At 41.5% G+C, this 16,454-nt stretch overlaps 1 protein-coding gene across 3 annotated transcripts in view; it reads left to right on the top strand.

The window, feature by feature from the left end:
- cdh4 (cadherin 4, type 1, R-cadherin (retinal)) overlaps positions 1-16,454 on the top strand; it is a 223,535-nt gene that overhangs the window by 84,085 nt on the left and 122,996 nt on the right. For 2 of the 3 annotated variants that reach the window (XM_035955916.2, XM_023287477.3), the window contains exon 3: positions 3,376-3,399. The exons of the other annotated variant lie outside the window; for it this stretch is intronic. In XM_035955916.2, coding sequence (XP_035811809.2) covers positions 3,376-3,399 — 24 coding nt within the window. The remainder of the gene's footprint in view (positions 1-3,375; positions 3,400-16,454) is intronic. 3 annotated transcript variants of the gene reach the window in all.

The following is a 16,454-nucleotide window of genomic DNA, read 5'->3' as shown; positions in this document are numbered from 1 at the left end:
AGCTGACACCTTTACCTCCTCCTGATATATTTGTGATTCGCTGTGATTATACCAAAGATTGTATTGCAGCTTGTGTAAGTAAGTATGCGGAGCAGGGTAGTGTGCTCTTAACCAGCTAAATGCACAAACTAAGCAGGTCATAGAGTGAAATGTTAAAAATAACGCAAGCACACAGGCTATGTTTCTCTGCCGCTTTTCACTGGAGACGTTGTGGCTTTATGTGGAAGAAAAGCACAGGAACAGTAAAAGCATAGTAACAGCACATGACCAAGAAACAGAAGCAGCTAAATAGAATTCAGGTATTTTAAATAAGCCTAAAATAGAATAGAATATATAGAATAGATCTTCACTGACATTGCTGAACAACAACAAAAGGCAGTGTAGCAGCTCTTTGAATTCGCAGCATGATACAAGAAAAGAGCACAAAGTCATTACAAAAAATAGAATAAAGATACAATTGAATTCAAAAATAAGAATGCACTGTGTGAAGAACAAGAATAAAGGTAAAACTGCACTGTGAGGCAGCAGGATTGCATTGTACCTAGTAAAATAAATGAGCAGTTATTGCTTATTGCAGGGTGTGGGGGTGATGGGACAACCAGTGTCCTCAGTCTTGTCTTGATTTTTTTTGGGAATGGGGTTGTGCAATTAGCAGCCTGTGGGAGGAAGCTGTTTTCAGTCTGTTATTGTTAGTTTTGATTGTCCAATGTCCAGTTCTGTAAATACACATTTACTAGTGTTATTTCCCCCATAGCATGTCGAAATGTGTTCCTCCTACACAAAGCCGACATGGATGACACTGAGGTGATTGATTCTCCAAAGGGATTTGAGTTAATCTGCCTGGTTAGAGCTTCTCTCAGGACAGTTTGGCGGTGAATGCAGTGTCTGATATCTGCTTCACTGTCCTGTTAACTGTGTTGTATCTTCAAGGTGCACAGTTTGATGACCTCAGTAACCCACCATCCAGTTTAACCCTGAAAAAGGATCTAATAAGAAACACTTATGTAGGTGTGCAAGGCCACTAATAGAAAACATACCGCAGTCACCAGAAAGAAACCAGACTTTTCTGAGGTATTTTGAGCAGCTGACTGTGGATGGTTTGGCTGTCACAGTTTGTACAGTGCTACTGTGCTGTTGCTGAAAAAAAGCTTTAAACCTGTTGCAAAGAGGTTGTAGGCAAATGCTCAGCAGCCCGATGGGGGAGGGTGGTGGTGGTGGGGGGTTTCTTCAAACCTGACAGACATGGCGGATCATTGGTATATTTGTGACTGTGCATGTGTGTGTGTTTCTGTGCTCCTCGGGAGTGCTAGCATGCCAGCTGAAGAGGGGAAGGAAAAGCAGCACTGCTCTGCACCATATGCCAAATATGAGCCTGCCTGCCAATTTGTGGGGGATACTGGCAAGTGCTAGCAAGGCTGAATTCTTGACAGAGGGAGATGAATAATTGAACATGTGCGAAGCAAAGTTGTGTTGGGATGGAGTGGGGGTGCCGTTCTACATGGAGAAGGGGAATGGAGACAGTCAGACTGTCTACAAGGAAAACTCATTTAGATAGTGATTTGTTTGTTTTTTGTAAACAACTCAAAAAGTTGCAGAGATTTTAAGATAAACTTGAATGGATTTGTGGTAAGACGTGAGTGGGAATCTTTGCATTTTGATCACAGCAGCCACATGCAAAAAGACCAGAAGCTGCCATTGATCTCAGAAGTGTGTGTCGTAACCACACTAGAAAAGTGAGAAAATAAAAATACACGCTGAAATATAAAGCATGTTTGAAGAGAAATCTGTGGAACTTAATCTGTTTGGTAAAGACTTTTATTCAATTGGGGGATGCAGTTTAGATTAAAATTTTAATAATTTAGCATAAAATCCATTTCAGACCAGCCTCCACTGAACACAACAGTAAAACAAACTAACAGATAACTGAACAGTGGAACAATCTGATGATTGAACTACCAAAAGTATAGATTTTATTCCATATGCTTAAGTTACATGGCTTTTTTAGCAAATTTTCAAGTTTATTTCAAAATTTGAACCAAAAAAAAATGCACAAAATGTGACACATTTAACAAAGGCAGACATTGAGCATAGCTCCTTCCAACAGCTGGTTTAGTTTAACTGTGAGACACTCTTCATGGCAGGTTTCCAGAGAAAATTACATGATGGATAGGAAGCTTTTTCCCAAATCCCATATGTTGCATGTTCCCATTTCATTTGGTGTCATCGTTCGAGGAAGTGTTTCATCTTACCGCACATCACGCATGTCATTAGTGTCATAAGCTTTGCAAGTAAAAGAAGTTATTACAGATCATCCTCAGGGGAATTTAAATATATGCATCAGATTTCATGGTAACCCATTCAATAGGTGTCGAGGCATTTAAATCAAAGCCACGAACTAGTTAAAGTCAGAGATAACTAAATTCAGGCAGATTCATCCATTTCAGTCTCAATAGTAGCAGCAGTGTGGCATAAACTAGGAACATTTCTTGTTAAGTGACTAAAATTCAACCTTATGTTCTGATATTCTGATATTATGTTCTGAAAGTAAAACTACTCCTTAGAGAGCACACCTTCCCCAATGCTTTTATTTAAAATATTTTAATAACAGGATTCGTGATAGAGTAGGATGAAACCTAGAGTTCAGAAACCAAATAAATCTGACCAGAGTTAGTATTTTCCCGTGTTTTTGTCAGCTCTAAGGCTTTCTAGATTAAAAAAATGTAAGCAATAAATGCAAAGTCGCGCCGTGGAGATTGCTTCTGATCAAATCTCGCTAAGCAACTCCGCTAGAGGACATGAGAAGGGCAGGCAACCGAGGGAAAGACGTCAAGAGCCTCCACGGCTGCCTCTTCTCTCTCTGTCACCCAGCTGTGGTGCCAAGGTCTGAATAAATACCGCCCACGACGATGTACATAAGTGTGTGCAATGTGCATATGCAATATCCTGCAATTCTCCTGTGTTTCATTGAACGAGCACAAGAGCAATATAGACATCACATCGAGCGTTTGAAGATAATGATAAATCCCACTGCTTGAGGCAACGACAAGAAGTATAAGAGAGAAAACAAACTGTATTCTGGTTAAATGGTGCTGCCTGGATAATAGACAGAGACAAATGTGAGAGACTAGGCAGTTGTGACAGCAAATTTTCTCCAATAGCGTCCTCACGTTCTGTATATGTCACTGTCCGGCTATTGCATGTGACTTTCCATTAATCCTTAGAAATTGATCTGTTTTGTTCTCTTGTTTAACGGTGACTTTAGTATTGCAGTGTCACTTTTACTGAAACCTATTACGTTCTAATCATCATCTTCTTCTCTTTTCTCCCTTTTGCCCTTTTTCTCCCCCTCTCTCCTCTTCTTCTCTCGGTTGACAGATACCAGCCTGTCCAGCGAACGTGGTAAGTACCGCAGCCGCACACTGCCTTGATTTAAAGCCATCTGTGCATGGACTCCGCCAGCGTCAGCGCACTGGCTGTTTGTCTTGATGTGGAAGGAACCATTCTCAGATGTTCGTCTCAGTGGGGGAGAGCCGAGCCACAAACATCATTTGCATCACCAGGAAGCCATTTTCCTCGCCATCACATTGCATGTCACAGCAAATGTTGAAATGAGGAGAGAAACATCAAGCGAAGTCAATTATGAAAGCAGCATCCACACACCCATGTGGCCAATCAGAATTTGAATTCAGCATATTTTCTCTGCACGCTTTTTGCCTTGCCCTACTTCATCAATTTACCCCCTTTTGACTCCAATAGTATTCAATAAGGAGCTGATGAGTGTCTTTTTTGCACTGCTTCTTTCCAGCTTTAGTGGAACACATCCCCATGTAGCGTAAAAGAGAGTAGATGGATTCCTCCGCTGTAGCACTGTCTCATTTTATTTTGAAATTGACTTCTGTCTGTTGTGCTGTTATTAATGGCTTTCTGTGCTTAGAGGAACACTTTAATCGCTTCATCAAACAAGTTGAAAGAGAGAGTCCATCTGCAGCACTGGCTTTGTTTATATCTTTATTTTGCATGTGTGTGTGTGTGTGTGTGTGTGTGTGTGTGCTTTAGTCAGACATCTGTTTTTTGATAGTTTAAATGTCAGCCACTCTTCCTCTACAACACTGCTTTTGTTTGCTTATAGATATTCCCGCTATTCATGTCACCATCAGTCTATCAGCATAGTACAGATGACACAGAAAGCGATCCTGCTGAACTTGCTGTCTGCCCCATGGAGGATGATGCTTTGGGGCAAAACTGTGGAGCCAAATTGGTGTGGTGGCGTCACACGGCATAGACAAAACACCCCATGCTGTGTGTCTGGTGTTTGAAACCTCAAAGTGACAGAGGGAGAGAGGAGTGTAAAGTTGTGGTTCGGATCAAGCTCCAGAGGTTTATTTTTGTGTGCCTGGTTAACCTCCATTTGCTGGTAGAGACAATGATACCTGCACTGAAAAGTCTGCGTGATCAATTTTTCATTGCAAAGCTAGCAACAGTGTGGTGCTTTTTTCAATCTGGTTAGGCTTGAACCCAAAGCAGGGAGTAAGAAGTCACAGTCGGCAAAGATTTGTTTTCATTGGTAGTGTTATCCTTGATTTTGACCTCGTCTCTGCCTTTCTAACCGCCGTGCCGCTCTCACATTAAAACACATGCATGAGTTCTCTCTTCCCCCCCTTCACAAGTACTTTCCTTTTTTGTGCTGCTGAATAGTTGCATAATGTGAATAATATTCCACAATGAAAGGCAGAAAAAGAGGAGATGAATGGATTAAAAAGCAAATGAGAGGATGAGACGAGGCAGTGTCGGGGCAAGGTCTGTTTGCCCTTGGTGCCTTTAAGTAGGCAGTCAGCAGGAAGCATTCAGGTAGAATGCTTGTAATTCACTAGAGCATACTTTAGAGATGCTTGATGCTATTCAATTTTTGTGTCATTGGAAGAACATAAACATACAACAAACTGTATGCCTGCAGTGCACAGCCATACATACGTGTTCGACTTCTTCCTTGTGTCTTCCTGGGCGTAACAAGCTGTCTCTGCTCCTTCAGCAGTGATGGGGTGTGTTTGGAGTCGTCCGATAGGCCTCCTCAACATGAAGTAGCTGCTGGCGCATCCTCTCCCAGCTTAATTGGCTGTACCTGCGGCGGGAGGGCAAGGTGTAATTGCGATAAGAGAAAACGCTGTGCTTGGCTGGTTTTAGTGCCCTTATCTATAATCTCCAGATTGATTATGGTTTTTCTGCCAGCCGCGCAAATTGTTCAACCCCATCAACTGCACTGGAAACCACCTTAACTCTGTCTTCACAGTGCACTTGCATTTGCCTTGAATATATTCTGACCACAGATTTTTATCTCATCCCTGCTGGTTGTCGGTTGTTTTCTGCTCAAGGCATTAACCATTTATAGAAGAGAGTACAACTTAACATCTTGTATACCATATAAATCTATTTTCTGTCAAATTAATAAGGCTGTATCTCCCCACAGTAGCCCTGAGTGATTAAATGATATGTATCGGTGACAGGCATTTTGTCAATAGCAATAAGAAAATTGTCTCATAGGATGTTTTACTTACATGAATTACATACACTGCCATGTTGCAGTGCTCCCTCAGAAGCTCATAACAGCCTCCTTTAATGGAGCATGCTGTGAGTGACATGCAAACAGCCAGTTGTTTAAAGCTGAAGTAGGCAGAAATTCATAAAAGGCTAGAAAAAAAAGCCAGAATTTTAATATATACAGCTCTCCTCCCCTCTCCCTCCCACAACACGAGTAGATGCTTCAAACAAGCAAAGATTGTCAAGCTAAAATGGCCCAGGAGTCTAGTTTCCTCTCAGACCACTTGAATAACAATATACTAAAAGATTACCATGCAATAATTGTTTTTTTTTTTCCAGTGAGGCCAGACAACTTAGTGCTGGCTCACCACTTAGACCTTAAACCTCAACACGGTGCGCCTGCTTCCCTGAAGACCATCCCAAATTTCATAATACACTTACCGACTGCACAGAATTTGTATCATTTTATTAACTAATTTCAAGAGGTTACTGTTTGTTCAAGTATTGCATCTTACTGGTGTTCATCAGTTTACCTAAAAAGTTAATTCACTTGATTTCTTTATCTGATGTGTATCAAGGGGAGACGATGCCTTTACCCTCATGCAACTCTTAGCCAGGACCCCTTCTCCAATACACCCGACAAGTGTGAAACTGACTGAATGAACAGTTGATTTATACATAGACTGATTGGTATACAGACAGAGATGTTCATTTATTTTGTTTTTCACTGAAGCTAAAATTACTCCTTTTATTGTTAAACATTCTTAAAAGCAAATTATTTTTTTCACCTCTAGCTGAAGAATCAAGATCTTTGAATATATGAATTGTGTTTAAGATTAAGATCTCTCCTACTTCCTACCCTAAAGCCCATTTCATTGTACAGTATGTGTGCTGAAAGATGAAACAGTGCATATCTCACTTGTTTAAGTTGCTTATTGGACTGGCTTTGCTTCCAAAATAAATGTGATGTCACAAATTGCACACTTATGTACTTGTCTTTACATTAGTTTCAGAGCAGATGACCAAAAAAAAGCCTTCTGAAGTTACACTGTTCATATCCATTATTCATTAAACCAGACAACAGAGAACAACACCATAAAGTTAAATATGTATTTTTGAACAATATCGGATGGGGGTGTCATCAATGTTATCCTCTAAATCTGGGAAAGAAAGCAAACAAGCCTATTTCCCAAATGTCAAGCCGGACTTTTGACTGTAGCTTTATTTTCTAATGTTGCACATGAAAAGTTACCACATCTGTGGCAGATGCATCAGTTGGAATGCTCTGTGTACAGTCTCCCTCCCCGCTACCCTCCCCTTCTTCTTTTCCACTGGTTTTGAGTAGCGGCTGGGGCTGAAAGAGCAGCTAATGGGCTGCAAAATGTCTCCAAAGCTAGAGCAACAACAGAAGCTAATGTCTCAAAGCCCTTCTGAAACAACACAAACAGTGTAGAAACCTGACAGTGCAAAGAAGGGGGGGGGGGGCATCCTGGTTTCCTCTAATGTGTCAGCAAAGCCATTTTTGTCAGCCTAATTGTAGTGAAGCTGTTCTAGTGGCCTCGGTGAAATGGCGTAATTGCCTGCTGGAAAGGCTCGGACTGCACTGTTGGCTGCACTCTGTAGGGTTTTCCTTTAGCCGTGTACTGCAAGATCGTGGACGTAGCTCAATGGCGCTCTGACATTTGCTGTTTCAATCTTTTAGCTGCAGAGCACTATGCTTAGTAGGGTAAATTCAAGGCTCAGTGGTATTGACAGGCCAGTGTGAAATATTGTAGTTTGCAATTTTAGCAGGACAAGTTGATTTACTTGCATGCAACCTGAGAGCCATTGCTTAGAGGGTGTTGATTCACAGCTTTTCTTATTGGTGCTAATGGGAACATGTGTTTATTTAAAGAGTGCCATACTTATTAATGTAAGCATTTATGTGTTTTATTGCACAATAGGGAAAATGCAAGATGTGTCTTTGCATTGCCAATGCCAAGGAAAAGCTGGGTTGAATACAATTCTTGATCATTCGCGAGTATTTTCTCTAAAATGTCATGAAGCGTGCAGCCCCTTCTGCTGCTCTTCCCCCTCAGTACCAATTAAAGCTGTTTTTCTGCAGCAGATCTTGAGCTGATGAAGACAGCCACTAAGCGCTCTTGAAGTAAAGTCACACAGGGCCTGTATGGCAGATGGTTTGTGCAAGAGCATGTGCAAAGAGAGAAAGCAGCAAAGAAGGAAACAAACAAGCATAAAAATGGCAGCCTGTCTCCAGTGAGAAACTACTATTTTCTACCCAATTTAAGACATACCATTTCCAAATTTTCAAACTTTTCCTCAAAAATGCTGTCAAACCTGCTGGAAACCAGGGAAAACATAAGATCTTGTTCTGCAGAGAATTTTTCTACGCCATCTTCCAAAAACTGTATAGACAACTCAAGTATTTCTCAGCCAGAAAAAAAAAAGCTGCTGGGAGCTGCTTGATCTCGCGGCTTTGACCAGCTCTCCCAGCTGAATGGAAACAAGCTTTGCTGCGGCCTTTTGCTACAAAGGCTGAGACGGCGGAGAGTCAAGGCACAGAGGACGGTGCCTAATGGCTACAAGTCCGGCTTTCCCCGGTGGATTACATGTTTCAAACAGATAAGGCTTGATCAGTATTTTTCACGAGAAAAAAATCCTCTTTTTGTGATGCAGATGAAAGCAGAAAGAAAACTTGCTAGAACCCATGGGGTCTAAAGGCTATGTGCTGAGGTTCAGAGCATACAAATGAGGAAACAGAGATCACACACAATACCTTTCTTCAGGGTCAGACTTCTTTATTGTGCTGCATTTCCACCTGGTTCTGTTGTAAGAGCAATGTTGCCAACTTTATGTTTTATGTAACATCAAATAATCCAAAACATATTTTTCTGAAGCTTTTGGAGTCATTTCTACCTCTGCACCTGCTTACGTCTCCAAACGACGCCTTTATTAATGTCTGCCGTCGTGTATACTTGACCAATTAGTTCACACTTCATTTTAACACCCAGACTGAGACTAATGAAGCCACATTTCCTGGGGTTAATTACACCAACATTATGTGATATTATGAGGAACAGGAAATGGCAAAGCACACTTTAGTATCTCTCCCTTTCATCACCACCTCCTGCTGTGGGAGACTTTCCCCTCTCCAGCTCTCCTTCCATCCCTTTATATATTTATATATATCTCCCCTCTCCTGAACTCGGTACTTCCAGGCACATCCTCCCCTTCTCTCAGCATCGAGACCTGATGGCACAGTCGCATTAAGAGCCTGTGAGACAAGGCGGGTCCAGCCAAATCCCTATACAAATTAGAGTGTAGAGACCATTATTAAAGCCAATTGCCACAGCCTGCTACCAACGGTTAAATTACAATGTCTCTTGAACAAAAAAGCGAGGAGATTTTATTACCCCCCTTTTTCCCTCCCTCACTGAGCTGTGCGGTGGAGCGAGTGCAGCTTTGGAACTGTGTCATTCCTCAAGATCTGGGGTGGAATTATAATGTACTATGGAGCTGACATTCGAATGAGCCCTGGACCTCAAAGAGGCAAGCTCACGACTGGCACCCAGGTTTGTGCAAAGAGCATTAAGTTTCTTCATTTTAGAAAAAATAAAAGGCCTGATATTTTGCTACACATTTCACCTCAGACGCTTTAGCTTCTCAAAGGCACGCAAAATACTCAAGTTTGCTTTCATATGAAGTATACTGAGACGATTTCTGTAGCTGGCTTTTAACTCTTGCATTTGGCGCTTTTCTCTGTCAAATGGGTACTTCAGTAGGAACGATTTGCCTGTCAATCATAGCTATCTCTCAGTATTCCTGACATGCACAGATTGCTTTGCTACTTTAAGGATGTACTGAATTTGTGTGAGTGTGTGCCAATGAGCGTGCATGCTACATTAATGTTTGTGCGTGAGGAGGTGGATGGGTGTGCATGTGTGTATGCATGCTAGACATTTAATGTCGTAAATACTAATCTGTCACTTCTACAAGATTACCGCTGGAGCTGACTTCATGTGGTGCATGTCAACATCCCAGCAGACAGAACCTGCTGAGTTCCTGTTTCCTTGACGTTTATTCTAACTGCACTTCCCTCTACGTTACCAAATTACTTTAATCGACCTTAACTTGACACATTAATATCATTTAAACTCTTTCTGACTCACTTCTGCACTGCTGTACTGGATTTTTCCCATTTAGTGGACTCTTTGGTATGTAGAGCACATCCAGTCTCGCTGGGCCTTTTTCCATTAATGACATAACACTGTTGTGTAATTATTGCTCATCTGCACTTGAAAGTAGATTTCATTAGAAGCTGTAGAATTCATCAGGGCTGAATTCTATTGCTGCAGTTAAGCACATTCAAGGTATTTTGTTAACGTGTACATGCAGGGACCTTAAGGTTCTGAATATATCATTACTAAACGTTTAGTTAATGTACATAAACTCCATTTCGTTGGGGAGGCCACCACACACAAGATGTTCCTCTTTTAATCTTCAGGGTGTAGACACTGAAATAGCTCCAGGACTACAACGTAATGTAATACAAAATATTACCACTTTTTTTACAGAGACAGAACAAGAACTGTGAAACACTCTGAAAAGTATTCTCCTCGGAAAAGGAAAATGAAACCAGTGTTTTCTGTGAAGTATGAAGAGGCGAATTTTTCTCACCTATGACAAACTCTAATTTCCTTTGCTCCCCAGTCACAAAAATGTCAGAATCGTTTTGCTGTTGTAGTTTTCTGCCTCATCATCTGAAGAAGTGCATTTTCTACGAACTATGAGTCAGACACCCAAAGCAACATATAGATACTTATATTTATGCATAACAGAATCAAATCTGTGGTTTTGTTACTGTGGATCCTCAGAGATTAATGTCATCCTTTAGCATCATGCACATCTTTCCATTTTGCTGGGCTTTGTATGTGTACAGAGTAAGTTCAGTTCCTGCTTCTTTAACACTGATGCGATACAAACCTGCTAACCATGTGGCTCAGTGGGTGACAGTGTGACTGCTGTGATCCCCAGACTTTTCATCCAGCGCCACAAGGCTGACATTAGTGGATTTGGGTCAGATGTCTTGACAACTGTTTGATGGATTGCTGTGATATTTGTTATGGACATTCATGCCTTCCTCAGGATGAACTGTAACTGCTTTTGAGATCCCACGACTTTCCCTCTAGTGCTAACATCAGGACAAAATGTGTCGTACTTTGGTTTGTGACCTAATCCATATAAAGCTACAATTCACATCACCTTCATCTGTGTGTCATGTATGTTTAATGCAGATGTTAAACCTTAAATGGTGAACATGGTAAACCAGCTAAATATCAGCATTAGTGTTAATGAACATAACATCCTGTAATTAGCATTAAGCTCCAGCCACCACTGTTTACAGCCTCAAAGACTCATAATTGTTGCTTTATTATTGTACCCTTTGGGTGGCTCTTATCTTTCTTCTTTTACTCATGGAAAATGTAGTAAAATTAAATTGTATCTTTGCTTGCAAGTGAATACTTCAAGTATGCACTGGGTAGTTGCTGATTTATTTCCTATTCTCAAGCTGGAGGCGATCTTGTTGGTGCAGAATTGCATTTTTATGGTTCAGACGGTTTAGGTGATTCAAATTTTTGTTTTCTATTAATTAAACTTATTTTAACATCCTTAAATGATGTCAGATATATGCTCAAATAAAATGCTTAGCATGACACAAAGGTTTTCAATAACCTGTTGCTGATGTTAACTTGGCTGTTTCACAACCAACTAATCACATGCTTTGTCAGGACACCTAACCTTTTAAAGCACATGGAACACCTTTGATATAATTTTTTAACATATAGGGTAACCTTCTGAAGATCTCCCCTAACATTTAAAATAGACATTATGAGACCTTTAGACAAATGCTCTCTGGGGCTGGGTTCTTAGGCGTGGGTAATATATCAGATGTGTTGGGATTTGTGATGTGGTAAACAGGAATATGTAGGAAATGCTTGTTACAGATAGGAGAAATTTACCTTCCAATATGTGGTTATTGCTATGAAATGATGTAATTTACCCAAGCTGCAACCTTTTCGTAAACCTAGCTAAACAATGACTGATAGTGAAATTAATGGTTCGACATGGGACATAAACCCCAATTCTATGGCTCCGCTACCATAAGACAGCATTGCACTACCTTGCATGCTGAAAAATAATGCAAAAAGGATTCCAAGTGCATCAGAAGTGACGCCAAAGAAATCCTGACCAAGCTCTGAGTGTGAGAATGTGATGGTGTTAGCGTTTCATAGGTTGGATTTCTCGTCTAAATATCATCCGATATTTGTGACTCACCCAGAATGACCCCGTTTTGACCTTTCATTGTCTTCCATCATCGTTCTCCCTGCCCTATCATATTAATGCCCGGATGCATTTTGAATTGATTGAACTGTTCCGCCCCCTGATATTTTTCATTTTGGAGCTAGAGGAAAGACAGCATATTACCGGCTCAACCTTTCCAAACAGCACCTGTACAAACTGTTTTTCTTCACGCCACTCCTGCAGCTCCATCACTATCGCTCTCACCTACTCTGTAGATTAGCTGTGCACTCTGCTGGTGGAAGAATGAGGCCAGCTAGAATCAAACATTAATCAGCTGCTGTTTTATAAGACAGAGGGAGCGCCTGCTCTCGCCGGGTCCCCCCTCCTTCATGCCCTTATTCTGCCCTACCACCGGATGTTAATGTGACTGCCATTACTCATTTATGAGCTGCACACTTCTGGCTGCCCAGAGCCTGGTGTCCGGGTCCAGGCTGGCATGGTGGGCACACTGCAGGTGGACAGCTGTGCCAGGGCATTCAGCGGTAGCAAGGCCAGGTCTGTTTTTAAAAAGAACATGGTCTAGAAGGAAGAGCTTCTAGGTGGGCCGTGCTGTTTACCTGCCAGCAATCGGAGTGAGGAGGCAGACAGTTGTGAGAGTGGTGTCATATTTACAGCAGGTAGTACACGGAGTAAGAAAACACAATTAGAAAAACAACGCTGTCATCCAAACTCTTACGATCGCTCACTCAGGTAAGACCAAATGCAAGCTGTCCAATTTTTATTCAGTAAATGGGCAATATGATATGATGTGTTCACATTTTGACTGTTGTAATTGGACATAAATCTCGGTAAATTGCCTTCATGGTGAGACTAAGTACCTCGATATGTGCAGACAGGCAGCTTTGAACAGTTAGAGCTGAGTGGTTGTTCTTGGAATCCAGGACAAAGAGCGCAGCAGGAGCCGTTCTTATTCGTACTATAGTGACATCAATAAAGAAGCGAGCCTGCGCACAGTGAGGCACGCAGACACTTTCTGCTAGAGTGTGAAGACTCGCATTAAGTGTCAGGTTGTGAAAGCGGAAATTAATGAAGGAGGAAGCAGGGGCTGTATGCAAGTGCCGGGACCTGATATGCTAATATATGTGTGCAAATAGAGATGGAAGATAAAGATAACGGACGTGAAATGCAGTGTCGCACCAGCAGACTGATATTTTTTTTCATGGTGCAAACTGACTGTACTGTTTTGGTTTGTTGGTGGTTTGCCATGCACCACAGTAGTAGCAAGAGAGATGCAGTTGGCAAAGTCAACCCAGTGGTGCACGACAATTTTAGTGCCAAAAATTAGTAAGTTTTGCATAGTCCTGTGGTCCACTTTGTCAAAGAAGGTCAGCTGCCCGGCGTACTAATATTTGGACACTTTATTTAGTGAAGACACACCTCTCTACAAAGTTTTACTCATCTTTCCATGATTATTGTATGTTTCTGATCAAGTATTAGTCCCATCAATGATGTCATCGATGTCAGCAAGACAGCATAAACATTAACAACTTACCAGCTCTGTAATCCACAAAAGTCCACCACATGGGTAGTCTGCACTGAAGCTCTGGTCAATCTTAAGGCAGCAGCTATCTGCTGTGATGTAGCACACTGAAATACCACAATTACTCAAGGCAAAGATGCCAGTTAAGTCCTGTGTGCTGCAAAAATAACCACAGAAACCTCCTCTGTGCTTGCTTTGCTCAAATCTATCTGTGTGGCAGGTTTTTCTCTTACCTCTGTGCTGCTCTGAGCTTTTGTGCGGCAGCGGCACCAAAGGTGTTACTTAGTGTGAAGTGGTTGATGATTCAGGATCCCACAGATTGTCACGCGATCCAGTTTCCCACATTGCTTTGCTCTTTGCCTCACCTTTTCCCCAATGGCACCGCCGCCTCAATAGGACTGTGTGGATGCAGTCCAGAAGCTGTTTGCTGTTTCCATGCATGTTTAATGCCTGTACCAGAATTACTACTCCCTGTCACATGTCAGCATTTTTGTGTTACTGTTACAGTTTATTCAGCTTCATATAAATGGCTTCCCTCTTGCACACAATGGGCAGTTTTGAATAGTGTTTTTATATGCTGAATATTTTAAATATAATCAACCAACAGTGGTGTAACTCAGCTCAGCTTAAAACTATCACTTCTGCATATGAGGAAAGAGCTTACAAACAGAGTTTCATATTTATTTTAAGAAAATTTGCCCAAGGAGGATGTCTTCTCCTTCATCCCTCTTCTTGTCTATGGAACCTCATGAATTTGTGGCCTTGGGGGTTTTCGCAGCATGCAGCAGAAACAGGAAGTGTGCAGCCTGTGGCTAAAAGGTAGCTACTTCTCCAAGAGTGTTACATAGCGCACATACACACATGCATGCTTTTCTCCTATGGGAGTGCTAATCCCCAAGAGATGAAAGGAGACTCCCACTGCTCTCTGATCCCTGTGTCCTGCTGCGGCGGTTCATTTGGTGCCTGTTGGAGAGAGACAGGTCCAGTTGATGCTCCCACACACAGTGTCCTTGACCGGAGCACAGATGTGACTCCGGTCAAGCCCCCATGCTGATCCAGAGAGTTCCCTATTAGAAATCGATGTCCGTTTGACGCCCCTTTCATTTAGGTTCTCTTTGTGATGGGTCTCTATCACTATGGAGAAAGGACGAAAAAAGAGAGATAAAGAGAGAGAGAAGGAGAGGGAGTGTGTATGCATACTGACAACCCCTTCACACCTTCCTGAATCATGGTGCTTCCTCATGGGAAGCCAGGCATTAATGCAAGATTAACTATCTCCTCTTCATTATAGGAAAGAGAGTCCTCTGTTCAACCTTGATGCTTTGAAGTGGTGCAAAAGTTCACTCAGAGTCCATTGACCATGTCTGCATTTATTGTATCTCTTGGTGTGTGTGTTTGCACTCTTACCGCTGAGCAAGAATGCATGTGTGTGTACATGTACATGAACAGGCCATTTAATAGCTCTGGACTAGTGGCACATCAAAGAGAATGATGAAGTAAATGCACTTAATTGTGCTTAAAAAGGGAAAAAGAAAAGAGAATATTTCCTCCCATGAACCTACATCAACTTCCATGAGGATAAATCCAGTAGCAGCTCCCACCCAGGTCCATTCATGAGGACACTGAGAGCTGCTGCTGCTGACTCGTGTCGGTCTTTGTGGTAGTTCTCCTCAATGTCATGAATTTTAAAGAACAGATAATATACTCCAAGGGCCCTTATTCAGCACAACAGCACTTAATAAGGAAATTGCCAACCTATGTCCTCTACATTTAATCACAAATACAGTCCAGATGATTATCTCAGATTCTGATTATATCCTTAATTCTCTGCTCGACTGCCAGGCTAAATGGGAATCTTTGTTCAGAGAAAGAAAATAAAGGAATCAGCAGTAAGGGATTGCTCAAGGTGTCTTTTGCAAAGGTCTCTGTTCTCTCCTGCACCTGAAGTGCTTCTAAAGCCCACCTGGTTTTTTAGAGCTCGAGGTGCATAAAATCTTGTAGTTCAGTTTTTATATGTGAGCACTTAAAGGCAGGAAAACCGGCAAATAGTGTGAGGAGAGTGAATAGCCTTTCCTCAGTGTTGTGAGCTTCCATTTTGTGAAACTGTGAACACACGTTAAGATATTATCCTCAGCTTATTATAATGTTTGTTTGCACCTGCACACCCTACACCTAATGTGGTTCACCACATTAAATGTGAAGGTGATACTATAGCTGCAGTAAACAAACAAGACCTTGCTCAGCAGCCTCCGCTTTTGTCAACATATTTTCATACACTGAGCCTAGTTTTGTGGGCAATGAGCTGTGTTGGAATACGTTTTTGTTATGAGCTTTTTTCCATATTGTTGCTTTCAGTACAACATTTAGGGAAATGTGTTTTACGGCTTTCTTTGTAACAGTTAACCCCTTGACACCTGAATTTATTTACAATTAAATTAAAAAAATATAAAAATTGTATGTTTTTGCTTTCCAGCTGATGCTATAAGTGGAGATTGTTAATTTGTCTATTACACATAGAACAGATACATAATAATAATAATAATAATAATAACAGATATATGATAATTAGGTCCCACTCCGACTGGTCCTACGAGAAACCAGCGCTCGCAAAAGGTTCCGAGGTACATATTGAATAGGAACAAACTGGCATTGGGGGAATGGATACGCTATCTCGGCTGCAGTCTAAATGAAAGTGGTGTGATGTGAATTCGCGACAATAGGCGTCAAGGGGTTAAATGAGTAGATCATTACTGCTTTCGTGTCTGCTCAGTAAATATAAACCTGGTCCCTGCAGCCTAGTTCAACATGCAGACTGGAAAGAGGTCAGCTGGTTTTGCTCTATTCAAAGGTAAAAAAAAAACATCTTCAATAAATAACTGTTTTTTACACACTGTTTTTGTGTGGGCTAGGCACATGAGGTATAAGCTGACTTGTGGCTTTACTACTCCGCCAAGGAGCACAGCAGAGTTATGTGACAATTGGCGTACGTTTGTCCTTCTTTGAATCTGTTTGTCTGTTAGCAACAGTACTCACAAACAGACTAACGGATTTGGGAGAAATTTTCAGGGAAGGTCAG

Source organism: Amphiprion ocellaris, chromosome 5, assembly GCF_022539595.1.
Source record: "Amphiprion ocellaris isolate individual 3 ecotype Okinawa chromosome 5, ASM2253959v1, whole genome shotgun sequence".
Classification (NCBI taxonomy): domain Eukaryota; kingdom Metazoa; phylum Chordata; class Actinopteri; family Pomacentridae; genus Amphiprion; species Amphiprion ocellaris.
Note: the sequence above shows the minus strand (reverse complement) of the source record. Positions and strands in the feature narration are given on the sequence as shown.